Source organism: Aristolochia californica, unplaced genomic scaffold, assembly GCF_029961685.1.
Source record: "Aristolochia californica isolate CCGP_79_NKW_82.1479 unplaced genomic scaffold, dmAriCali1.0.hap1 SCAF_12, whole genome shotgun sequence".
Classification (NCBI taxonomy): Eukaryota; Viridiplantae; Streptophyta; class Magnoliopsida; order Piperales; family Aristolochiaceae; genus Aristolochia; species Aristolochia californica.
This window is the reverse complement of record NW_027181793.1, coordinates 3,922,330-3,949,569: the sequence shown is the minus strand read 5'-3', so window position 1 is coordinate 3,949,569 and position 27,240 is coordinate 3,922,330. Positions and strand designations below refer to the sequence as shown.

Sequence of the window (27,240 nt, the reverse complement as noted above, 5' to 3'; positions counted from 1 at the left end):
TCTAGCCTCCTCCTCCGAAAGGAAGTTGTGGGTGGCGCCAGTGTCCACCATTGCTTTAACAGTACGTCCAACAAGTGTTATAGAGAGAAAAAGGAGTTCCCTTAATGTCTTACCAGAAGTGGAGCAACCTTCTCCTCCTTTGAACGGACAACAACATTGAGAAGTGTTAGAGAGCCCATCCTAGGCTCAATTCCTCTATTGTCCGTCTCATTTTGAGCAGCATTGAGGAGCCTCTTTTTAGGACAACCCCTCACATAGTGCTCTCCCTCGCATATGAAACAATGGACCTTCTTTTTCTATTTGTCTCCTCTTTTCTTCTCTTCCAGCCTAGCCTTGGCGTCCTTTACCCATGGCTTCTTCTCCCCTTTCTCTTTCTTCTTAAAATTTGTTTTACCATTGTTATTTTCCTTAGACACTTTGTTAGCCGAATCATTCCTTCTCTTATATTCGGTTAACGTTTCAGCCGTAGATAAAGTTGAAGCTAGTGTGTTTACCTCTCGTCTTCTCAATTCTTACTCAGCCCATGGACGTAAACCAACAAGAAAGGAAAAAAGACGATCCTCTTCCTTGCTTTGTACTCAACATCTTCCAGAAAGAACTCCCTCTACAGCTCCCTCTTGAAATCATCCCGAGTGTGGACGGACTCCTCTCACTCTTTCTCATCTCCCATACGTCTTCTCCACCAAAGAATAGCATCATCGGATAAGAACTTGGTAGCCGCACTATCCTTAGCTTGCTAGCATGAAAGTATTGCTCCACTTGCCAAAGAAAATTATCTATGACCTTCGTGTCTCTCTTCCGAGTGAAAGACTTTGGCTCAGGCATCTTGATCTTTGCATGTGCGTGAACAACCCCTCTATTTGCCAAGGCTTGTTCGCACAAGGAGAGACCTATACGCAACTCCCTAGAGAGGTCTTTGACGTCCTTCCCCAATTGTTCCATCTCCACCCTCATGATGGCAATGGCTGAATGGACGTCTTCCTCAAATCCTCTCATGGAGTTGGCTGATGCTCCTCATTCGTCCTTTGAACGAACTCCTCCCAGTTCGTACAAAGATTTTCAAAGTTGTCTAAACAATGCTCAAGAGTTGTAAAACGAAAGTTAATGTCACTTATTTATTATTTGCCTCTTGAAGTATCTTCTCTACTTGTTGAAGCCATTGATTTCAACTTGGCTCTGATACCAATTGTCATGTGGTTAGATTTGGACTAAGTCCGTCTAGCCAAGCGGAATATCTACCACATGCAGCCTAGCTTTTCCCAAGAACTAGTCAGCCTCCTTGTGCCTCGGATCCTCCACGCAACCTCCACACTAGATGTTGCAAGACAAAAGGACAAAGAAAAGACCACAGATATGGAAAATAAAAGTCAACTTTGTATTGAGAAGACAATGTTACAAAGGGTGGCCAAACACTCTTGAAGGCCAAAGGCAAGAAACTCTCCCTATATACTTGAAGAGCAAAGAATGCTAAGAATCTCCCAAATGCTTTACAATGGGAGAGGCCCCTATATTTATGGCCTCCTCCCTTGGCATTTAGAAGGCCCTAGAAATACTTAGAAACCAACCAACTTCCATCCCTGGCCTTTAGAAATCTCTAAAGACGCCCAAAAACCCGCCAGTTCCTGAAAGTTCGAATTCTGGCTTCAGAGGTGCCCTGGTCGCTCGTGCATCTGGAGTCCTGGTCGCGCGGGCGCCTTTCAATGTGCAACTCCGCTTCGCGCGCCTCAGGATGCGCCTGGGCACAACCCCGTTTCACAAGCCTCTGGATGCGCCTGGAGTCTTGGTCGCACGCGCGCTTGTGGATGCGCCTGCAATCCTGGTCGTGCGCTTGCCTGCAGATGTGCCTGGAGTCCTAGTCGCACGCAACCCCATTACGACCTGCTTGGGCGCCTGCTGGCCGCAACCCCATTTTGACCGGCCTGTGCGTCTATTGGCCGCAACCCCATTTTGATCCGCTTGCATGCCTGTTGGCCGGGCTGTTGGGGTCATTGTGCGTCTTGCTGCTTGGCCATCCGTCTGGTAAGCGCAAGTATGTCTTCTTCCTCTGTAGCTGCTGCCGAGCTGGCCATATGTGTGTGCCCCTCTGGGTTGTGCCATTGCACTTGGCCTTGGTCGTTGCTGCTATTGCTAAGCAGTGGACCTGCACAGTCTTCGGCCTTGGTGTCTGGCCATAGCATGGCTTCATCCTCCGTCTCATACTCCCACCGCCGCTCTGATACCTATTGTCACGTGGTTAGATTTGGACTATCTCCGTCTAACCAAGCGGAATATCTACCTCGTGCGGCCTAGCTCTTCCCAAGAACTAAACAACCCCCTTGTGCCTCGGATCCTCCACCCAACCTCCACACTAGATGTTGCAAGACAAAAGGACAATGGAAAGACCAAAGATATGGAAGAGAAAAGCCAACTTTGTATTAAGAAGACAATGTTACAAAGGGTGGTCAAACACTCTTGAAGGCCAAAGGCTAAAAACTCTCTCTATATACTTGAAGTGCAAAAAATGCTAAGAATCTCCCAAATGCTTTACAATGGGAGAGGCCCCTCTATTTATAGCCTCCTCCTTTGGCCTTTAGAAGGCCCTAGAAATACTCAGAAACCAACCAACTTCTGTCCCTGACACTTAGAAATCTCTCGTCGCTGCTATTGTTATGCACAGGACTTGCACAGTCTTCAACCTTGGTGTCTGGCCACACCATGACTTCATCCTCCGTCTCATACTCCCATCGCCATAAGGTAAATGCCCTCGTTTGCGTCCTCTGGCGATAGTCGGCCACTTCCTTTTCAAACTGCCACAACTCGGCAGCGTCTTGCCATGTTGCCTCGCTTTTCGGTTGACCCTTCCACTTGACCAAGTATTACGTCCTCTAGGGCTTGCCCCTTTGGCGCTCCTCTCAGTCTGCAATAATATACTCTACTTTGTTTAAAAAAGTAGTTGATACATCAATTGGAGCTCTTGGGTCAACTATTCTATCCGGGTTCGGGTCTTCAAAATAATGTTTAAGGTTTAATACATGAAAAACATTGTGGAACTTAAACTTTTTTAGCTGTTGCAATTTGTTGGCAAGGTTGCCCACATGTTAAATGATAGGAAAGGGGCCTTCACATTTCTTCAAAAGACCTTCATTCTTGCTTCTTAGGTGACGAATTTGCTTAGGTCTGAGTTTGAGAAGGACCTGGTCACCTACATTGAAATAAGACGCCCTCCTCTTTAAATCAACATGTTTCTTCATCTTTTTAACTGCCTTATGCAATAAGACCCGTGCCAGCTCCATTTTCTCTTTCCACTTCTTCGCCAGCTGATGAGAGTTTGGATTTTTTTGTGAAGTGTCTGGAATGAGACCCATTGGAGCCAAAGGTTGTCGTCCTGTTGCCAACTCGAAAGGACTGTGCCCGGTTGATTCTGATTTTTACAAATTGTATGAAAACTGGGCCACGTCTAATAAGTCTGGCCAATTTTTATGATTTGTTGCAACAAAATGGCGTAAGTATTGTTCTAACAAAGCATTTACCCGCTCTGTTTGACCGTCACTTTGAGGATGAAAACTAGTGGAAAAATTTAGAGATGTTCCCAATAGTTTGAATAACTCAGTCCAGAATTTCCTTGTGAATTTGGGGTCACGATCACTGATGATCGTTGTGGGCAAACCCCGGTGCTTCACCACATGTGCCATGAATGGTCTAGCTGCTTCGTCTGCTGTACAATCACTTGGCACTGCTACGAATGTACCATACTTCATAAATCTATCTACCACCACCATGATTGACACCAACCCATCTTTCTTACATAATCCAGAGATGAAGTCCATTGAAACAGACTCCCACAGCCGATTTGGAATAGGTAAGGTTTGTAGCAAACCCCTAGGCTTGGGTTGTTTGATTTTATCTTGTTGACAGATAAGACACGTGCACACAAAATCCTTCACATCATTCTCCATGTCCGGCCAATAATACTGACCAGACAGCAAGGCTAACGTCCTTCTTTGACTTGGATGTCCTTCCCACAAGGTATCTTGGCATTCCCTCAAGAGGTCACGCTATAGGTCATCATACTTTGGCACATAAAGTCGATTACCTTTGGTCTTGAGCAATCCGTCATCAAGCCAGAATCTTCTCGTCTCGCCCAAGGCTGTAGCTTGCACCATGGTGTAAGCCTGTGCGTATTGGTGACGTCCATTACGAATCTTGTTTAGCAATGAAGCACTGACCTGTGTACTTGCTGCTAAGGCTCGTAACCACAAAGTCGCATTTTCTGTTTTTGAGCCAAGAAGGTCCTCCATGTGCATGCGCGTGCCTTGTGCAAAGCGCATGTATCCTGCGCCTACGTGCACGCCATTCACCTATACATGTCCTGCTACTACAGCACCATGCCTGGTACGCGTGAAGCAAGTGCTGGCTGCTGTGGTTTGTGGGGTTTCAATCGCTCGAATGCAAGGTGTCGCGCGAGTTTCCTCCTCTACCGTGTGCGCGCATAATGCTGGTGCTAGCTGCGCCATGTGTGCCAAGCTCTTGATGGTCTCTTCCTCGTAAGAGTTAGGTGTGTCCACCTTCCTACTCATTGCGTCTGTAGCACCATTGGCCTTCCCCGCGTTAAACATCCTTAGGGGTAGGCATGACCTCAACTTGCTCTATTGCACAAATAGAAACAATGTAAGTAGAAGAGCCCTGCTTAAGACCTTTCTTAAGCTGGAGGGCTGATAGAATTAAGTCCTTTTTTGTTACATCTTTCTTGTCAAGTTCAGAAACAGTACAAGGACTTTGCTCGTCCATAATCCCCACTACTCCAACATGCGGCATAACAAAAGCCTTACAAACCGTGAAAAACTCCATTCCCAAAATCACATTGAAATCATCCATGCCAACAATAGTAAAATTCAGAAATCCTACCCACTTGCCTATCTCCACTGTGACGTTCATGGCAATGTCTTGGACTTCACGAGCAGCAGAATTTACAGCTTTCATTTTGCACCCATCTTTCTCTCCTCGTATCCTTAGGCGTCTAGCCTCCTCCTCCGAAAGGAAGTTGTGGGTGGCGCCAATGTCCACCATTGCTTTGACAGTACGTCCAACAAGTGTTAGAGAGATAAAAAGGAGTTCCCTTAAGGGTCTTACCGGAAGTGGAGCAGCCTTCTCCTCCTTTGAACGGACAACAACATTGAGAAGTGTTAGAGAGCCTGTCCTAGGCACAATTCCTCCATTGTCCGTCTCAGTTTGAGCAACATTGAAGAGCCTCTTTTTAGGACAATCCCTCACATAGTGCTCTCCCTCACATATGAAATAATGGACCTTCTTTTTCTATTTGTCCCTTCTTTTCTTCTCTTCCGGCCTAGCCTTGGCGTCCTTTACCCATGGCTTCTTCTCCCCTTTCTCCTTCTTCTTAAAATTTGTTTTACCATTGTTATTTTCCTTAGACACTTTGTTAGCCGAATCATTCCTTCTCTTATATTCGGTTAACTTTTCAGCCGTAGATAAAGCTGAAGTTAGTGTCTTTACCTCCCGTCTTCTCAATTCGTAATCAGCCCATGGACGTAAGCCAGCAAGAAAGGAAAAAAGATGATCCTCATCTGTCATGTTGGACATACAAAGCATAAGGGAAGTGAATGATTGTACATACTCTCTAATAGTGCCTTTCTACGTCTATGCACGAAGTTCCTTCCTCCTTGGTACTCGACATCTTTTGGCAAGAACTGCCTTCACAACTCCCTCTTGAAATCCTCCCAAGTGTGGACGGGGTCCTCTCCCTCTTGCTCATCTCCCATGCGTCTTCTCCACCAGAGAATAGCATCATCAGATAAGAACTTGGCAGCCGTACTAACCTTAAGCTTGCTTTTTGGTGAGCTTGCTAGCAAGGAAGTATTGCTCCACTTGCCATAGAAAATTATCTATGACCTCGCGTCTCTCTTCCCCGCGAAAGACTTTGGCTCAGGCACCTTGATTTTTGTTTGTGCGTGAACAACCCCTCCATTTGCTAAGGCTTGTTCGCACAAGGAGAGTCTTGCACGCAACTCCCCAGAGAGGTCTTTGACGTCCTTCCCCAATTGTTCCATCTCCACCCTCATGACGGCAATGGCTGAATGGACGTCTTCCTCAAAGCCTCTCAGCATTCAGAGTTGGTTGATGCTCTTCAATCGTCCTTTGAACGAACTCCTCCAAGTTCGTACAAAGATTTTCAACGTTGTCCAAATGATGCTCAAGAGTTGTAAAATGAAAGTTAATTTCACTTGTTCTTTGCCTCTTGAAGCTTCTTCTCCACTTGTGGAAGCCATTGATTGCAACTTGGCACTGTGACAGTTGTCACGCGGTTAGATTTGGACTAAGTCCTTCTAGCCAAGCACAATATCTACCACGTGCGGCCTAGCTCTTCCCAATAACTAGTCAGCCTCCTTGTGCCTCGGATCCTCCACCCACCCTCCACACTAGATGTTGCAAGACAAAAGGACAATGGAAAGACCAAAGATATGGAAGGGAAAAACCAACTTTGTATTGAGAAGACAATGTTACAAAGGGTGGCCAAATACTCTTGAAGGCCAAAGGCTAAAAACTCTCTCTATATACTTGAAGAGCATAGAATGTTAAGAATCTCCCGAATGCTTTACAATGGGAGAGGCTCCTCTATTTATATCCTCCTCCCCTGGCCTTTAGAAGGCCCTAGAAATACTCAGAAACCAACCAACTTCCATCCATAGCCCTTAGAAATCTCTAAAGGCGCCCAGAAACCCCCACCAGTTCTTGAAAGTTCGAATTCTGGCGTCGGAGGCACCCTAGTCGCAGTCGCTTCTAGAGTCCTGGTCGCGCGGGTGCCTTTGAATGTGAAACCCCGCTTCACGTGCCTCAGGATGCGCCTAGGCGCAAACTCGCTTCGTGCGCCTCTGGATGAGCCTGGAGTCCTGGTTGCGCGTGTGCCTACAGATGCGCCTGGAGTCCTGGTCACGCACAACCCCATTTATACTCGCCTGCGCGCCTGCTGGCCGCAACCCCTTTTCGACCCGCTTGCACGCTTGTTGGCCATAACCCCATTTTGACCTGCCTGCACGCCTGCTGGCTGCAACCCCATTTCAATCCGCTAGCGCGCCTGTTGGTCTAGCTGTTGGGGTCATTGTGCATCTTGTTGCTTGGCCATCCGTCTGAAAAGCTCAAGTATATCTTCTTCCTCTACAATTGCTGCCAAGCCGGCCATATGTGTGCGCCCCTCTGAGCTGTGCCATTGCACTTGGCCTTGGTCGTCGTTGTTATTGCCATGCATTGGACTTGCACTGTCTTCGGCCTTGGTGTCTGGCCACACAATGGCTTCATCCTCCGTCTCATACTCGCACCGCTCTGATACCAGTTGTCACAAGGTTAGATTTTTACTAAGTCTGTCTAGCCAAGCGGAATATCTACCTCGTGCGGCCTAGCTCTTCCCAAGAACTAGTCAGCTTCTTTGTGCCTCGGATCTTCCACCCAACCTCCACTCTAGATGTTGCTAGACAAAAGGACAACGGAAAGACCAAAGATATGGAAGAGAAAAGCCAACTTTGTATTGAGAAGACAATGTTACAAAGGGTGGCCAAACACTCTTGAAGGCCAAAGGCTAAAAACTCTCTCTATATACTTGAAGAACAAAGAATGCTAAGAATCTCCCGAATGCTTTACAATGGGAGAGACCCCTCTATTTATAGCCTCCTCCCTTGGCCTTTAGAAGGCCCTAGAAATACTTAGAAACCAACCAACTTTTGTCCCTAGCCCTTAGAAATCTCTCGTCGTTGCTATTGCTATGCACTGGACTTGCACAGTCTTCGGCCTTGGTGTCTGGCCACACCATGGCTTCATCCTACGTTTCATACTCCCACCGCCATAAGGCAGACACCGTCGTCTACGTCCCTTGGCGCTAGTCAGCCACGTCCTTTTCAAACTGCCACAACTCGGCAGCGTCTTGCCATGTTGCCTCGCTTTCCGGTTGACCCTGCCACTTGACCAAGTATTGTGTCCTCCGGGGCTTGCCCCTTTGGCACTCCTCTCGGTCTGCAATAATATACTCTACTTTGTTTACAAAAGTAGTTGATACATCCTTTGGAGCTCTTGGGTCAACTATTCTATCCGGGTCTGGGTCTTCAAAATAAGGTTTATGGTTTGATACATGAAAAACATTGTGAAACTTAAACCTTTTTCGGAAGCTGCAATTTGTAGGCGAGGCTGCCCACACGTTCACTGATAGAAAAGGGGCCTTCATATTTCTTCAAAATACCTTTGTTCTTGCTTCTTAGGTGACGAAATTGTTCAGGTCTGAGTTTGAGAAGGACTTGGTCACCTACATTAAAAGAAGACGCCTTCCTCTTCAAATCAGCATATTTCTTTATCTTTTTAATTGTTTTATGCAATAAGACCCGTGCCAACTCCGTTTTCTCTTTCTACCTCTTTGCCAACTGATGAGTGATGACTTGCATAATTTAATATATTTTGTCACATCTTTACTTTAAAACTTAGTCTAATTTTATTTATTTTAATTTATTTTAGGATTTATTGTTTTTATTTAAATGTTATGTCAGATTTGAAGAAAATAAAGATATAATTTTTATTGGTGCAATTTAAGGATAAAGGATGGGAACATTTCGCTGGCTTGACTCGGGCGATTCCGGGTCTCCGCAGGACAGGAGCGACCCGGCGCATTAATTGAGAGTCCTAACTTAGGAAAAACTCAATTATTCTACAGTCTCTTCTTCCACGGAACAGAACAAAACTTCTCGTCGCCTTATTCTTCGGCGAAAAACCACAGACTCCCGATGGATAACAGCAGTGAAGATACGATCCAGAGAGGAAAACGGAAAAAAGAATTAATCTGGTTGGATGATTCCGATATGAAAATGAACGAAAGGATTTTACGGAAACGATCCGACTTGTTTGAAGCTGTTGGAGACCTTGCTCCGAAGATGTGATTATCATGGTATTTGGAAAGTAAAGTTACTTTCGAGAGTTCGCGGCTAGTGTAAAGTTTTTTAAAGCAAATTTTGTTTTCCTGAAAAAACCAGTGTCTTAGGTAATGGATATTTGATTCGAGGTTGGTTTTCCAAGTTTTGCAGCGGCAATTTTTGCTTTTTTATCTTGTTAACAGAGAATGATCTCTCTGGAATTGGTTTTGGATGACAGCTTTTGTTTTCTTCTTTGGAGTAATCGCATTATCGATTTTTTTTTTTTTTAAACTGGTAGCAAGTGAAGAAAAGAAAAAAAGTTTTTGCGAAGATGCAACTTGTATCTACAAAACCTCTCTCTTTAGGCTTTGCCTTTTTTTGCTGATATCCGTTGACCAAATCAAATTATCTATCAATGGGTTGTTCAATCCTTTTCTTTCTCTCTGTAAGCTATTAAATTTTTATAGCTTAATCTGAACTTTATTTTCTCCATTGTTGCTTGATTTGTTTCCCTTAGTTTCTTTTCTTCTCTTTTAGTCCCCGTTTTCTACTTCCGCATATGAGCACCTGTGATGGTAAATAACGAATGCGCTTTGATTAGACTTGGATTAACTTGTTTCATTTTTGCAGTGACGACAACCAATCAGGCTGTTATAGCCCTGAAGATCTTGAGAGAGAACAAAGACAAGTTTGATCTTGTTATCAGTGATGTACTCATGCCGGACATGGATGGGTTTAAACTTTTAGAGCTCGTGGGGCTTGAAATGGACTTACCTGTCATTAGTGAGTGCTTACATTTCTTTTCTGGTTTCAAATTATGTGGAACGATAGCATGGGTACCTTGTACTTAGATCTTGAAGGGGGTATCCATGATTCTATCTTCCTCTATGGCTTTCCTGATTCGTAATACTTGTCAAGAGAAGTGTGGATAAAAGCTTACTCTTCTAATCTGTTTTGGATTAGAATAGGGCTGATTTACTCTATTGATGAAACTTCACGACTTAGATTTGGTGGATTTTGGTTCAGTCAGTATTTTAGCAAAGCATAGTGATCGTTTTGGTATCATTTTAGTATCAAAAGAACAAAACAGCGATCACTAGCAGATCAACCTGTTTCAGAGAAGGTAAAACCAGCAGCTAAAACTCATGTTTGCTAAGTGCTGTTGTAAATGAACTTTTTTGCTGTTTTCTGAACTTTTTTTTTTAATCCTCCATGATCAGGAACAATTACGTTTTTTTTCTTTAAAAACTTTTCTCTTAAAATTCTCACACGAGAAAAAAAGGATTACCTGCTACTTATCTTTGATATGTGAACATTTCACACTGCTCTCTTCCTCTTATTCTTGTCCTATTATCTTTTACTTCAGTTAGTAGTTCAGTTTTGAGTTTTCTCCTTATTTCTTTGTTTTCCATGGTAGTATACACTCAAAGGTTCCTTTAATGTAGACTACATTAATAAATACCTACGAAAAATTCCAGTACATCAGTGATGTTCATTTGATCATGACTCGGGGCATTTTATTAAATATTTTCACTTCTTTTTCAGTGCTCTCTGCAAATAGTGACCCCAAAGCTGTGCTCAAGGGCATAACTCTTGGTGCATGTGACTACTTGCTAAAGCCTGTAAGGATTGAGGAGCTCAAGAATATCTGGCAGCATGTGGTGCGGAGAAGAAAATCTGACTCCAAAGATTTGAATAATGCTGGTAATGGAGATGAAGGTGAGAAGGGTCAACAAGGGGCAGGTGAAACTGAAAGAACTATTTCACCAACCGGTGCCACTGATCCAAATGGAAAACTGAGCAGGAAAAGAAAAGATCAAAACGAGGATGAGGAGGATGAGTGTGAGAACGGGCATGCTAGTGAAGACCCAGCAGCCCAAAAGAAGCCGCGTGTTGTTTGGTCGGTGGAGCTTCACCGAAAGTTTGTTGCTGCTGTTAATCAGTTGGGAATTGATAGTAAGTGCTGTTCATAGATTTAGATATCCTCTGTATGGACTTCTTAAGTGTAAGCTGCATTGGAGTTTTCTACGTTGAAAAATAAATTTAAGGGTATTTATTAGGATTTGTTGTGGTCCGAACTTTCTGTGGAGGAAAAAATTCTTTTGCTGGGAACGGGTAGAATAATAAAACTAGGATGCCCAAAATGTTGAGAGATTTGGACTACGAGTCCTCCATGATCACATCTTCCAGTTGGCAGTCGTGGGCCTTCTCCATGCACCACTTTGTTCACTTGTCTCTGATTCTTTGCATTAACGTTAATATACCTGTTCTGATTACATCAATTTTTGTGGCTGTTTATGCAGAGGCTGTTCCTAAAAGGATTCTCGATCTAATGAATGTTGATAGGCTTACAAGGGAAACTGTTGCCAGCCATCTCCAGGTAACACTTACCCTAAGTTATGTTGGCTATCAGTAATATTACAGATGTGTGCAACTTACCATTTTGAAAACTAATATGTCTGAAAGTGTTTAAATTTTTATTAGAAAGTAATTGCAAGGCTAATAAACAGGCAGTAAAACTAAAAATGACAAGAAAGGCTACAAGGCCTGAGAGAGGAAGAAAACTAATTCATTGATTCAATTCCGAACTGTTCATACAAAAGCAACTTAAATAGGAAGGCTGGAACAATCCAGAAGATCCAGCTCATCCAAAAAAAAACAAAAATAATAAAATTCCACTAACTTGTAACAAATTAACAAACTCTGCACAAGTCTTGCTCAGCCACTAGGTTGCCAGTTTTCACAGTATATTCCTTCATTATTTTAATACTCCCCCTCAAGATGGAATGTATATATTGTACATTCCCATCTTGTCTATAAGAGAATTGAATTGAGCAGGAAAGAGAGCTTTGGTAAGCACATCAGCTAGCTGATGATGTGAAGCAACATGCAAAGTTTTAAGCATACCTGTTTGAATCTTTTCTCTCACAATATGACAATCTATTTCTATGTGTTTAGTACGCTCGTGGAAAATTGGGTTTGCTGCAATGTGTAGATCAGTTTGGTTGTCATAGTACAACAAAGCAGGTTGTGTGTGTGAAACACCTAAATCTTTGAGCAATGCAATCAGCCATGTTAGTTCACAAGTCACAGAAGCTATCGCTCGATACTCTGCTTCAGCTGAGGATCTTGAAATTGTCCTTTGCTTCTTTGATTTCCATGATATTAAGGAATCTCCAAGAAATATGCAAAAACCAGTAATCAATTTTCTAGAATCAGGGCATGTTGCCCAATCAGAATCTGAGAATGCTTTTAATTGAAGAGCAGAGGCAGGAGCTTTAAGTTGAAGAGGTGAGGAAGCTGATAAGAAAAGACCTTTGCCTGGTGATCCTTTAATATACTGAAGAATCCTGTAGACTGCTTGCAAATGGGGTCTCCTTGGCTGACTTAGGAACTGACTTAGTCTATTTCCTGAGTAAGTTAAGTCCGGCCTGGTGATGGTAAGGTAAACTAGCTTCCCTATAAGTCTCCTGTACATGCTGGGATCAGTCAATAGCTCTTCATCATCTTGAGAAAGTGGCAAATTCGGTTGCATTGGAGTTTTGGCAAGTTTGCATTCTAAATAGCCTGTTTTAGATAGGAGTTCAAGAGCATATTTTTGCTAGCTTATCAAGATGCCTTTAGCTGATCTTGCCACTTCAAGTCCTAGAAAATACTTGAGATTTCTTAGATCCTTTAACTTGAATCTTTTGTTGTGGGAATTCTTCAAATTATCAACAACAATCTTGTTGTTACTGGCAACTATTATGTCATCAACATATACTAACAAGGCAATAAAATTATCTCCTGTTGTCTTGATGAATAATGAGTGATCTGAATGTGATTGTTGGAAACCTTCAGATATTAAAACACCAGAAAATTTTGCAAACCATTGCCTAGATGTTTGTCTCAAGCTATATATAGATTTGTGTAACTTACAAACTGTGTTGGCAGGTAATGGAGTCTCCCCTCACGGTGATAACCAGGAGGAAGATGCATGAAGACTTCTTCAGACAGATCACTGTGCAAAAATGCATTATTGACATCAAGTTGAGTCAAATGCCAATTGTAAATAGAGGCAAGAGAGAGTAATACCTTGACAGTGACCATCTTGGCAACAGGTGAAAAAGTATCAAAGAAATCAACACCTTCTTGTTGTGTGAACCCTTTAGCAACAAGTCGGGCTTTGTACCTTTCGATAGAACCATCAACATGATATTTAACACGAAATATCCATTTGCAACCAACTGCTGTTTTGCAAAGTGGTAGAGAACACAAAGACCAAGTATTATTGGACTTTAAAGCTTGGAGTTCAGCTCTCATAGCATTCTGCCATTCAAGGACAACAACTGCCTCATCATATGTTGTTGGTTCTGTGATGCTGGAAATGGAAATAGAAAATGCACGAAAAGAAGGGGAAAGTTTATTGTAGGAGATAACATTCGACAAGGGGTAAGGAGTGGAATTGGATACGTTGGAATGAGAAGCTGGAGAAGCCAAATAATAGTGATAATTAGAGAGATATTTTGGTGGATGGGATACACTAGAAGAACTAGTGGTTGAGTGGGAGGTGGTATGAAGTGAAGTATCATGTGAGGAAGAGTCATGGCTGTTAGGAGGTGAAGTCGAAGTATCAAAAGAAGGGGAAGGGGTAGAAACTGGTACAACAGACCACTTTTTCAAAAAAAAAAATCTGAAGCAACGGAGTGATTGTTCTGAGTTAACATGAAAGGGAACACAGATTCTTGGAAGGTAACATCTCGGGAGATATAGATTCGGTTTGTCTCTAAGTCCAGAATTTTGTAACCTTTGTAACCAAAAGGATATCCTAGAAAGACACAAGGTAAGGCTCGAGGAGAGAATTTGTGACAGGTGCTAGGAAGAGTTGAGCTATAACAAAGACAACTTAGCTCAAAAGGAGTTTTGTTGTTCAGTAATGGTGATGGAATTCAATTTATAAGATAAACCGAAGTAAGCACACAATCCCCCCAATAGCCTATAGTATGTTAGATTGGAAATATAAGGCCCGAGTTACATTTAGAATATGCTGGTGTTTACGCTCAACAACAAAATTTTGTTGAGGAGTTTCAACGCATGAGTAAAAATGAAGCACACCAAGTTGGGTAAAGAGATGAGACAGATTTAATTCAGGGGCATTATCACCGCGAACTGATTTAATTGTGAGACCAAACTGGGTTTTAACCATGGAGAAAAATTGTGGGAAAATGGTCTTGACGTCAGATTTAGACGTAAAAGATGAACCCATGTATTTCGTGTGCAATCATCAATGATTGTCAAAAAATAACGAAAGCCATCATGTGTGGGGGTATGAAATGGTCCCCAAATATCACAGTGTATAAGATCAAAGGGAGAAGGAGATAAGTTGTTATGGCAGTCAAATGGCAGACGCTTCTGTTTTGCTAAAGGGCAGATTGAACAAGAAAGATTGGTATTGATATTACTTTGCAACCGTAAATGAGATTTCAGTACATTGAGTTTGACATTGGAAGGATGGCCTAATCTGTAATGCCACAGTTTATTTACATAGGAAGAAGTGATGTTATCAACAACAATTATAGAGGAAACAGAACGAAAAACTGAGCTATCTAGGAGGTAAAGATTGCCTTGACATCTACCCATCCCAATCATCTTCCCCTATGAATGGTCCTGGATAAAGCAAAAATGAGCAGTAAAGTGAATGGAAAGATTATTGGTTTGAGTTAAGGCACTAATGGAGATAAGATTAAATTGGAATGTTGGAATGTAGAGAACATGTTGAAGCACAAGGTGAGGCGACAGTTGAACAGTGCCTATTCCAGTGATTGGAATTTTTTGTACCAGTGGGTAAAGTGATAGAGTTAGAAGAAAATGAATGAATGGAGTGAGACATGGAGGAATTAGTGCAGACATGGTGGGTTGCCCCTGAATCTAAAATCCAAATGCTCGGATGAAGAGTGGATGATGAAGAAGAGAAAGAACGAATACCAGTGAAGTTGGAAATGGATTACTGAGGCGGGTTGTTGTCACCGAGTGATGCGGAGGAGCCACTTGAGCTTTGCGAACTTAATAGAGCCAATAACTGATTGTATTGGTCATGAGTGAGAGACGGTGGAGATGTAAAATTTTTGGAAGAAGTTGAAGAACCATATCTGAGAGCCAATTGATTAGTGTGAGGACGATTAGGGAACATCTGATTTGGGCGAGAACCATTTGGCCTGGAGTCTGAATCCAGGTGGCATGGATTTTGTAGCAACGATCAACTGTGTGGCCCGAGATGTTGCAATGGGTACAGAGAGGTCGATCCTTTCGTGATCGTGAGGGATTAGTAGGAGAAGAGGCTCGGGATGTCGCTTGAAATATGGAAGAAACGGAAGCTATGAATGTCGGGGAATTGGAGGAGGTAAGAGATCGTTGCTGTTCTTCTTGAACAACCAGGGAAAAAACTTTTTTCAGCGGAGGAGTTGGTTCCATCAGTAGGATTTTAGCTCAAATCGGAGCAAAAGATTCATTCAAACTCATCAGAAATTGCATCACAGATTATCGTTGTTGATCCTCCATATAAACACGCATTCCACCACAATGGCAAACTGGTATCGCCTTGAATTCTCGAATTTCATCCCACAAACATTTCAGTCGAGTATAGTATGTATTGACATCAGCCGATCCCTGAGTGTGAGCAAGAATTTTTTGCTTGATTTCAAAAATTCGAGGACCACTGCCCTGGTGATATCGTTCATATAGATCCTTCCAGATTTCAATGGTTGTTTCATGGTAGAGGATGCTCTCTGCAATTTCCTTGCAGACAGAGTTGGAGAGCCAAGATATGACCATGTTGTTGCAACGAGACCAAGGACCAGCAAGGAGATCAGTTGCAGCAGGACGTGGGATGGTTCCATCGATAAATCCAAGTTTGTTCTTAGCATTTAGAGTTGTAACCATTGATCGACGCCAAGAGTAATAGTTGGAACCAGATCCAGTAAGTGAAAGAGAAACCAGAGAGAGTCCTGGATGATCACCATTGTGAAGAAAAAAAAGGACTATTATTATCTTCCATGGAAGATTGAAAAGAGGACTGAATTTGTTTGCCTTTAGCCATGTTCAGAAAGGAAAAAAAGCCGAACAATAAAGCTCTGATACCATATTAGAAAGTAATTGCAAGGCTAATAAACAGGCAGTAAAACTAAAAATGACAGGAAAGGCTACAAGGCCTGAGAGAGGAAGAAAACTAATTTATTGATTCAATTCCGAACTGTTCATACAAAAGCAACTTAAATAGGAAGGCTGGAACAATCCAGAGGATCTAGCTCATCCAGAAAAAAAACAAAATTAACAAAATTCCACTAACTTGTAACAAACTAACAAACTCTGCACAAGTCTTGCTCAGCCACTTGGTTGCCAGTTTTCACAGTATATTCCTTCATTATTTTAATAGAAAGATTTTACAAAAGAGGTAGAGGATTTGATGCGAGCGGTTTTTAGCGAGAACAATGCATTGCGAGGAAAAGAAGAACATAGACGGAAGGGAAGATCATAGATGGAAGGGAAGATCAGAGACGAGAGAGAAGACTGCGAAACAGAGCGGTGACTAAAAGGGGGAATATTTTCCCTGGTGTTTTTGAAGACGAACAACGCATTGCGAGGACGCTGAGACCGTAAGGGGGAATATTTTTCAGTGTTCATTTTTCTTCCATTATTCTCAGAATAATTATGGTAAATTCGTTTATGTTGAATTGAATTTTTAGCATTAACTAAATTTTATTTATTCTAGGAAAATGATGTAATCTAGTTCCGAATTATGGTTGATTTTCTATGCTAATTTAAAGTATTCTTTCTTTGTTTATTTGATTTATTCTAAGTTTATTGCTTCTAGTTAAATGGCTATTAATTAGATGATGTTAATCTTATGATTTGCTATCGAAAGAGGGAATTATAGGATAGATCTGAAATATTTCGGCATAGGTAAATATAGAGATCAAAAGACTTGTATGAACCTATGTAGTATTGAAATCATGAGTCTTATTGCTTTCTTGCTTTATTAATTTGCATACTCTTGTGTGAAATAATGAACAAGAATAATTTCCAATTGACTATCAAAAGAGGCTTTTGGATGAATTAGAGATTTGCTAATAAACAGAAAGAATTATATTAAATTAGTTAAATGAGTAAAGCATAGTGAGGAATTAGGTGAAATCGATTTCCTAGAAGTTTCCTTTCCCATTAATTTGATCTTAAAACATCATTTTTTCTTTCCCTTTGCGTATTTTGCTTTGAATTGATTTTATTTTGAATTGCAATTACAAAAATCTTAGTGATTTTTCTAGATAAAATTAAGATTAGTATAATTTCGGTATTTATCAAAAGTAAGTTACCAATCCCTGAGGACGATACTCTTCTCATCACTTTACTATAAAACTACGATACTGTGCACTTGCAGTTTTGCACCGATCAATGAGCTGCTGGACTTTTTCGTGAAGTGTCTAGAATGAGACCCACGGGAGCCAAAGGCTGTCGTCCTGTTGCCAACTCGAAAGGACTATGCCCGGTTGATTCTGATTTCTGCAAATTGTATGAAAACTGGGCCACGTCGAACAAGTCTGGCCAGTTTTTCTGATTTGTTGCAACAAAATGGCGCAAGTATTGTTCTAACAAAGCATTTACATATTCTATTTGGCCATCACTTTGAGTATGAAAACTAGTTGAAAAATTTAGAGATGTTCCCAATAGTTTGAATAACTCGGTCCAGAATCTATATGTGAATTTGGGGTCAAGATCACTGATGATCATTGTGAGCAAGCCCCAGTACTTCACCACATGTGCCATGAATGTTCTAGCTGCTCCGTCTATTGTACAATCACTTGGCACCGCTACGAATGTACCATACTTCATAAATCTGTCTACCACCACCATGATAGACACCAACCCATCTTTCTTACGTAATCCAGAGATGAAGTCCATTGAAACAGACACCCACGACCACTTTGGAATAGGTAAGGGCTGTAGCAAACCCCTAGGCTTGCGTTGTTCGATCTTATCTTGTTGACAAATAAGACACGTGCGTACAAACTCCTCCACATCATTCTCCATGTCCGGCCAATAATACTGACCAGACAACAAGGCCAACGTCCTTCTTTGAACTGGATGTCCTGCCCACAACGTATCGTGGCATTCCCTCAAGAGGTCACGCCATAGGTTATTGTACTTTGGCACATTAAGTCGTACTTTGGCACATTAAGTCGATTCCCTTTGGTCTTGAGCAATCCGTCGTCAAGCCAAAATCTTCTCGTCTCGCCCAAGGCTACAGCTTGCACCATGCTGTAAGCCGGTGCATCTTGGCGAAGTCCAATGCGAATCCTGTCTAGCAATGAAGCACTGACCTATGTAATTGATGCTAAGGCTTGTAACCACAAAGTCACATTTTTTGTTTCTACGCCAAGATGGTCCTTCATGTGTGCGCACACGCCTTGCGCAAAGGGCATGTCTCCTGTGCCTACATGCGCACCATGTGCCTCTTCATGTTCTGCTACTAACGCATCGTACGTGGTGCACGTAAAGCAAGTGCTGGCTGCTGCGGTATGTAGGGTTTCAGCCGATCAAATGCAAGGTGCCGCACGCGTTTCCTCCTGTGCCACGTGCACGCATAATGCTAGTGTTAGCTGCACCATGTGTGCCAAGCTCTGGCTGGTTTCTTTTTCATAAGAGTTAGGTGTGTCCACCTTCCTGCTCAGTGCATTTGCAACACCATTGGCCTTCCCTGCCTTATACATCATCTGAAAGTCAAACTCGGCCAAGAAATCTTGCCATCGGGCCTGCTTTGGACTGAGTTTTTTCTGTGTAAGAAAGTAGCTAGATGTGACGTTGTCAGTTCTTATAGTAAATTTGGAGCCTAAGAGATAGTGCCTCCAAAGATGTAAACAATGTACTACCGCCATCATTTCTCTTTCTTGTGTAGTATACCATTGCTCAGTTTCATTGAGCTTCCTATTCTCGTAAGCGACTGGGTGTTCGTCCTATTCTAGTACACCTCCAATGGCATAGTTTGAGGCGTCTGTATGTACCTCAAATGGCTTGCTGAAATCAGCAAGGTGCAGCACTGGTTCAGCCACCATGGTGTCCTTCAGCTGCTAGAATGTTCTTTGGCATGAGTCCGTCCATTGCCACTTTTGGTCTTTCTTGAGGAGGTCAGTCAAGGGGGCTACTATAGCTGAGAAGCCCTTGATAAACCTCCTATAATAATTTGCAAGACCAAGAAAACTCCTAAGTTCTCTCACCTTGTAAGGGATCAACCAGTCACGCACAACCTCCACCTTCTTGTTGTCCATCCATATCCGTCCTCCCCCTATCCAATGCCCAAGAAAAGATACCTCTTGCAACCCAAACGAGCACTTCTCCTCCTTGACATACAGCTAATTATGTCTCAATGTCGTGAATACCTTTTGAAGATGTTCCTTGTGTTTGTTCATACTCTTGTTGATACTACGATGTCATCCAAATAAACAATGACAAATTTGTCCAAGTATTCGGAAAATACCTCATTCATGAGAGTGCAAAGTGTTGTTGCAGGTGCGTTGGTTAGGCCAAAGGTCATAACCATGAATTCGTAAGACTCATATCTCGTTACACAAGTAGTTTTCCCCTCGTCTTCTTCAGCAATCCGAACTTGGTAATAACCACTTCCCAAATCTAGTTTGGAGAAAACTCACGCCTCTTTCAACTGATCAAAGAGGTCTGCAATAAGGGGAATATGGTACTTGTTCTTTACGGTTACCTTGTTGAGTCCCTATAATCATTGCACAGTCTCATACTTCCATCCTTCTTGGTTTGAAACTATACAGCATCCAGTAGCTCGCTGAGTTGTCTTCACAGTTCGTCTAGCTCTTTGGGCACCATCTTGTATGGTGCTTGTGTTGGCTTTCTTGCTTCGGGCTCAAGCTCTAACCGATGGTCCACCCCTCTCCTAGGTGGTAACCTCGCTGGGAGTTGTTTAGGCATGACGTCTTTATACTCATGCAGTATGGTTTGTACCTCCTTAGGGGTAGGCATGACCTTAACCTACTTTATTGCACAAATAGAAGCAATGTAAGTAGAACAACCCTGCTTAAGACCTTTCTTAAGCTGGAGGGCTGATAGCATTAAGTCCGTTTTTGTTACATCTTTGTTGTCAAGTTCGGAAACAGTACAAGAACTTTGTTCATCCATAATCCCCACTACCCCAACATGCGGCATTACAAAAGCCTTACAAACCGTGAAAAACTCCATTCCCAAAATCACATTGAAATCATCAAAGCCAACAATAGTAAAATTTAGAAATCCTACCCACTTGCCTATCTCCACGGGACGTTCATGGCAATGCCTTGGACTTCACAGCTTTCTTTTTTATCCATCTTTCTCTCCTCATATCCTTAGGCATCTAGCCTCCTCCTCCGAAAGGAATTTGTGGGTGGAGCCAGTGTCCACCATTGTTTTAACAGTACGTCTAGCAAGTGTTAGAGAGATTAAAAGGAGTTCACTTAAGGGTCTTACCGAAAGTGGAGTAGTCTTCTCCTCCTTTGAATGGACAACAACATTGAGAAGTGTTAGAGAGCCCATCCTAGGCTCAATTCCTCCATTGCCCGTCTCAGTTTGAGCAGCATTGAGGAGCCTCTTTTTAGAACGATCCCTCGCATATGAAACAATGGACCTTCTTTTTCTGTTTGTCCCCTCTTTTCTTCTCTTCCAGCCTAGCCTTGGCGTCCTTTACCCATGGCTTCTTCTCCCATTTCTCCTTCTGAAAATTTTTTTTACCATTGTTATTTTCCTTAGACACTTTGTTCGCCAAATTATTCCTTCTCTCTTATTCGGTTAACTTTTCTGTCGTAGATAAAGCTGAAGCTAGTGTCTTTACCTCCCGTCTTCTCAATTCTTGCTCAGCCCATGGACGGAAGCCAACAAGAAAGGAAAAAAAAATGATCCTCATCTGTCATGTTGGAGATACAAAGCATAAAGGAAGTGAAGGATTGTATGTACTCTCTAATAGAACCTTTTTGCGTCAATGCACAAAGTTCCTTCCTTGCTTGGTACTCGACGTCTTCCGGAAAGAACTGCCTCCGCAACTCCCTCTTGAAACCATCCCAAGTGTGGACGAGGTCCTCTCCTTCTTGCTCATCTCCCATGTGTCTTCTCCACCAGAGAATAGCATCATCAGATAAGAACATGGCAGTAGTACTAACCTTAGTTTGCTCATTGGTGAGTTTCTAGCATGAAAGTATTGCTCCACTTGCCATAGAAAGTTATCTATGACCTTCGTGTCTCTCTTCCCGGTGAAAGACTTTGGCTCAGGCACCTTGATCTTTGCTTCTGAGTAAAGACCCCCTCCATTTGCCAAGACTTGTTCGCACAAAGGAGACTCTTGTACTCAACTCCCCAGAGAGGTCTTTGATGTTCTTCCCCAATTGTTCCATCTCCACCCTCATGACGACAATGGCTGAATGGACGTCTTCCTCAAATCCTCTCAGCCAATTCGGAATTGGTTGATGCACCTCAATTGTCCTTTGAAGAACTCTTCCAAGTTCGTACAAAGATTTTCAACGCTAGCCAAACGATGCTCAAGAGTTGTAAAATGAAAGTTAATGTCACTTACTTGTTCTTTGCCTCTTGAAGCATCTTCTCCACTTGTGGAAGCCATTGATTGGAACTTGGCTCTGATAGTGTTTGGCCACCCTTTGTAACATTGTCTTCTTAATACAAAGTTGGCTTTTCTCTTCCATATCTTTGGTCTTTCTGTTGTCTTTTTGTCTTGCAACATCTAGTATGGAGGTTGGGTGGAGGATCTGAGGCACAAGGAGACTGACTAGTTCTTGGGAGGAGCTAGGCCACACGAGGTAGATATTCCGCTTGGCTAGATGGACTTAGTCCAAATCTAACTGTGTTACAGCTGGTATCAGAGCCAAGTTGCAATCAACGATTAACACAAGTAGAGAAGATGCTTCAAGAGGCAAAGAACAAGTAAGTGACATTAACTTTCGTTTTACAACTTTTGAGCATCGTTTGGACAGCGTTGAAAATCTTGGTACGAATTGGGAGGAGTTCGTTCAAAGGACGATTGAGGAACATCAGCCAACTCCGAATTGGCAGAGAGGATTTGAGGAAGATGTCCATTTACCCATTGCTGTCATGAGGGTGGAGATGGAACAATTGGGGAAGGATGTCAAAGACCTCTCTGGGGAGTTACGTGCAAGACCCTCCTTATGCGAACAAGCTTTGGCAAATGGAGGGGTTATTCACGCACAAGGAAAGATCAATGTGCTTGAGCCAAAGTCTTTCACCGGGAAGAGAGACACGAAGGTCATAGATAATTTTATATGGCAAGTGGAGCAGTACTTCCATGCTAGCAAGCTCACCAATGAGCAAGCTAAGGTTAGTATTACTGCCATGTTCTTATCTGATGATGCTATTCTCTGGTGGAGAAGATGCATGGGAGATGAGCAAGAGGGAGAGGACCCGGTCCACACTTGGCATGATTTCAAGAGGGAGTTGCGGAGGCAGTTCTTTTCGGAAGATGTCGAGTACCAAGCAAGGAAGGAACTTCATGCATTGATGTAGAAAGACACTATTAGAGAGTATGTACAATCCTTCACTTCTCTTATGCTTTGTAACTCAAACATGACAAATGAGGATCGTCTTTTTTCCTTTCTTGTTGGCTTACGTCCATGGGCTGAGTAAGAATTGAGAAGACGAGAGGTAAAGACATTAGCTTCAACTATATCTATGGCTGAAAAGTTAACCGAATATGAGATAATGAATGATTCAACTAACAAAGTGTCTAAGGGAAATAACAATAGTAAAAAAAATTTAAGAAGAAGGAGAAAGGGGAGAAGAAGCTATGGGTAAAAGATGCCAAGGCTAGGCCGGAAGAGAAGAAAAGAGGGGACAAACAGAAAAAGAAGGTCATTTATTTCATATGCGAGGGAGAGCCCTATGTGAGGGATTGTCCTAAAAAGAGGCTCCTCAATGCTGCTCAAATTGAATCAGACAATGGAGGAATTAAGCCTAGGAAGAGCTCTCTAACGCTTCTCAATGCTACTGTCCGTTCAAAGAAGGAGAAGGCTGCTTCACTTCCAGTAAGACCCTTAAGGGAACTCCTTTTTTATCTTTCTAACACTTGCTGAACGTATTGTTAAAGCAATGGTGGACATTGGCGCCACCCACAACTTCCTTTAAGAGGAGGTGGCTAGACGCCTAATGATACGAGGAGAGAAAGATGGGAGCAAAATGAAAGTTGTAAATTTGGCTGCTCGTGAAGTCCAAGGCAATGCCAAGAATGTCCCAATGGAGATAGGCAAGTGGGTAGGATTTCTGAATTTTACTATTGTTGGCATGAATGATTTCAATGTGATTTTGGGAATGGAGTTTTTCACGGTTTGTAAGGCTTTTGTAATGCCGCATGTTGGGGTAGTGGGGATTATGGACAAGCAAAGTCCTTGTACTGTTTCTAAACTTGATAACAAAGATGTAACAAAAACGGACTTAATGCTATCAGCCCTCCAGCTTAAGAAAGGTCTTAAGCAGGGTTGTTCTACTTACATTGCTTCTATTTGTGCAATAGAGCAGGTTGAGGTCATGCCTACCCCTAAGGAGATACAAACTGTACTACATGAGTATAGAGACGTCATGCCTGAACAACTCCCAACAAGGTTACCACCTAGGAGATGGGTGGACCATCGCATAGAGCTTGAGCCCAGAGCAAGAAAGCCAGCACAAGCACCATACCAGATGGTGCCCAAAGAGCGGGACGAACTGCGAAGACAAATCAGCGAGCTACTGGACGTTGGGTTCATTAGGCCAAGCAAAGCACCTTATGGGGCCCCTATATTGTTTTAGACTAAGAAGGATGGAAGTATGAGACTGTGCATCGATTATAGGGTGCTCAACAAGGTAACCATAAAGAAAAAGTACCCTATTCCCTTTATTGCAGACCTCTTTGATCAGTTGAAAGAGGTGCGAGTTTCCTCCAAACTGGATCTGTGAAGTGGTTATTACTAAGTTTGGATTGTTGAAGGAGATGAGGGGAAGACTACTTGTGTAACGAGATATGGGGCTTACAAATTCATGGTTATGCCCTTTGGCCTAACCAATGCACCTGCAACATTCTGCACTCTCATGAACGAAGTATTTTCCGAATGCTTGGACAAATTTGTCATTTTTTATTTGGATGACATTGTAGTGCACCGCAAGAATATGGACGAACACAAGGAACATCTTCGAAAGGTGTTCTAGACATTGAGACACAATCAACTGTATGTCAAGAAGGAGAAGTGCTCCTTTGGGTTGCAAGAGGTGTCCTTTCTTGGACATTGGATAGGGGGAGGATGGATATGGATGGACAACAAGAAGGTGGAGGCTGAGTGTGACTGGTTGATCCCTTCTAACGTGTGTGAACTTAGGAGTTTTCTTGGTCTTGCTAATTATTATAGTAGGTTTATCAAGGGCTTCTCAGCTATAGCAGCCCCCTTGATCGACCTCCTGAAGAGACCAAAAGTGGCAATGGACGGACTCATGCCTAAGAGCATTCCAGCGGCTGAAGGACACCTTAGTGGCTGAACCAGTGCTACACCTTGCTGATTCCAGCAAACCGTTTGAGGTACATACAGACGCCTCAAACTATGCCATTGGAGGTGTACTAGAACAGGATGGACACCATCGCTTATGAGAGTAGGTAGTTCAATGAAACTGAGCAATGGTATACTATACAAGAAAGAGAAATGACAACAGTAGTACATTGTTTACATCTTTGGAGGCACTATCTCTTAGGCTCCAAATTTACTGTAAGAACTGACAATGTTGCATCTAGCTACTTTCTTACACAGAAAAAGCTCAGTCCAAAGTAGGCCCGGTGGCAAGATTTCATGGCCGAGTTTGACTTTCAGATGATGTATAAGGTGGGTAAGGCCAATGGTGTTGCAGACGCACTGAGCAGGAAGGTGGACACACCTAACTCTTACGATGAAGAGACCAGCCATAGCTTGGCACACATAGCGCAAGAAACACCAGCATTATGTGCACGTGCGGCAGAGGAGGAAATGCACGCAACACCTTGCATTCGGGTGGTTGAAACCCTGCATACCATAGCAGCAAGCACATGCTTCACGCACACCACGAGCAGTGCGGTAGCAACAGAACATGAAGAGGAGCAAGACATGCACGTAGGTACAAGAGACATGCGCTTTGTACAAGGCGCGTGCGCGAACATGAAGGACCATCTTGGCGCAAAAACAGAAATTGCGACGTTGCGGTTACGAGGCTTAGCAGCAATTACACAGGTCAGTGTTTCATTGCTACACAGGATTTGCATTGGGCTTCGCCAAGACGCACATGCTTACAACATGGTGCAAGCTGCAGCCTTGGGCAAGACGAGAAGATTCTGGCTTGACGACAGATTTCTCAAGACCAAAGGTAATCAACTGTATGTGATAAAGTACGATAACCTACGGCATGACCTCTTGAGGGAATGCCATGATACCTTGTGGGCAGGACATCCAGGTCAAAGAAGGACGTTGGCCTTGCTGTCTGGTCAGTATTATTGGCCGGACATGGAGAATGATGTGGAGGAGTTTGTGCGCACGTGTCTTATCTATCAACAAGATAAGATCTAACAACGCAAGCCTAAGGGTTTGCTACAGCCCTTACCTATTCCAATGTTGTCATGGGAGTCTGTTTCAATGGACTTCATCTCTAGATTACGTAAAAAAGATGGGTTGGCATCTATCATGGTGGTGGTAGACAGATTTATGAAGTATGGTACATTCGTAGCGGTGCCATGTGATTGTACAATAGACGGAGCAGCTAGAGCATTCATGGCACATCTAGTGAAGCACTGGGGCTTGCCCACAATGATCATCAGTGATCGTGACCCCAGATTCACAGGGAAATTCTGGACCGAGTTATTCAAACTATTGGGAACATATCTAAAATTTTCCACTAGTTTTCATCCTCAAAGTGACGGCCAAACAGAGCGGGTAAATATTTTTTTAGAACAATACTTACGCCATTTTGTTGCAGCAAATCAGAAAAACTGCTCAGACTTGTTAGAAGTGGCCCAGTTTTCATACAATTTGCAGAAAACATAATCAACCGGGAACATTCCTTTCAAGTTGGCAACAGGACGACAGCCTTTGGCTCCCATGGGTCTCATTCCAGACACTTCAAGGAAAAGTCTAGCAGCTCATCTGCTAGCGAAGGGGTGGAATGAGAAAACGGAGCTGGCACGGATCTTATTGCATAGGCAGTTAAAAAGATGAAGAAACATGCTAATTTGAAGAGGATGGCATCTTCTTTTAATGTAGGCTACCAGGTCCTTCTCAAACTCAGACCTGAACAATTTCGTCACCTAAGAAACAAGAACAAAGGTTTTTTGAAGAAATATGAAGGCCCCTTTCCTATCATTGAATGTGTGGGCAACCTCGCCTACAAATTACAGCTGTCGAAAAGGTTGAAGTTCCACAATGTTTTTCATGTATCAAACCTTAAACCTTATTTTAAAGACACATACCCGGATAGAATAGTTGACCATAGAGCTCCAATGGATGTATCAACTATTTTTGTAAACAAAGTAGAGTATATTATTGCAGACTGAGAGGAGCGCCAAGGGCCAAGCCCCGGAGGACGCAATACTTGATCAAGTGGCAGGGTCAACCGGATAGCAAGGCAACATGTCAAGACATTGCCGAGTTGTGGCAGTTTGAAAAGGAGGTGGCCGATTATCGTCAGGGGACGCAGATGAGGGCGTCTGCCTTATGGCAGTGGGAGTATGAGATGGAGGATGAAGTCATGGTGTAACTAGACACCAAGGCCAAAGACTATGCAAGTCTAATGTATAGCAATAGCAACGACGACAAAGGCCAAGTGCAATGGCATAGCCTAGAGGGGCGCACCCATATGGCTGGCTCGGCAGCAGTTGCAGAGGAAGAAGACATACTTGAGCTTGCCAGACGGATGGCCAAGCAGCAAGACGTGCAACGACCCCAGAAGCCCGGCCAATAGGCGCACAAGCAAATCGAAATGGGGTTACGGCTAGCAGGCACATAGGTGGGTCAAAATGAGGTTGTGGCCTGCAGTGCATAGGCGGGTCGAAATGGGGTTGCCTCCAGCAGGCGTGCAGGAGGGTCGAAATAGGGTTGCGTGGGACTAGGACTCTAGGCGCACACGGGACCAGGACTCTAGGCACATCTAGAGGCGTGCGAAGTGGAGTTGCACCCCGGCACATCCTGAGGCGCGCGAAGCAGGGTTGCACATTCAAAGGCACCCGCGCAACCAGGACTTCAGACGCGCGCGCGACCAGGGCGCCTCCGACGGCTGAGTTCTAACTTTCAGGAATGAGCGATTTTTTGTGCGTCTTTAGAGATTT

General features: G+C 43.1%; 2 protein-coding genes across 2 annotated transcripts; one reads left to right on the top strand and one right to left on the bottom strand.

Moving 5' to 3' along the window:
• Positions 1 to 9,454: 9,454 nt before the first annotated feature.
• LOC137946559 (two-component response regulator ARR12-like) lies at positions 9,455 to 11,399 on the top strand. Its single transcript, XM_068792901.1, has 4 exons — positions 9,455 to 9,665; positions 10,428 to 10,838; positions 11,186 to 11,262; positions 11,367 to 11,399. Exons 1-4 carry the CDS (start codon positions 9,455 to 9,457, stop codon positions 11,397 to 11,399), a joined length of 732 nt encoding a protein of 243 aa, XP_068649002.1.
• A 3,999-nt stretch (positions 11,400 to 15,398) lies between these two features.
• Positions 15,399 to 15,800, bottom strand: LOC137946558 (uncharacterized). Its single transcript, XM_068792900.1, has one exon. The coding sequence runs from the start codon at positions 15,798 to 15,800 to the stop codon at positions 15,399 to 15,401; it is 402 nt and encodes a 133-aa protein (XP_068649001.1).
• Positions 15,801 to 27,240: the final 11,440 nt, after the last annotated feature.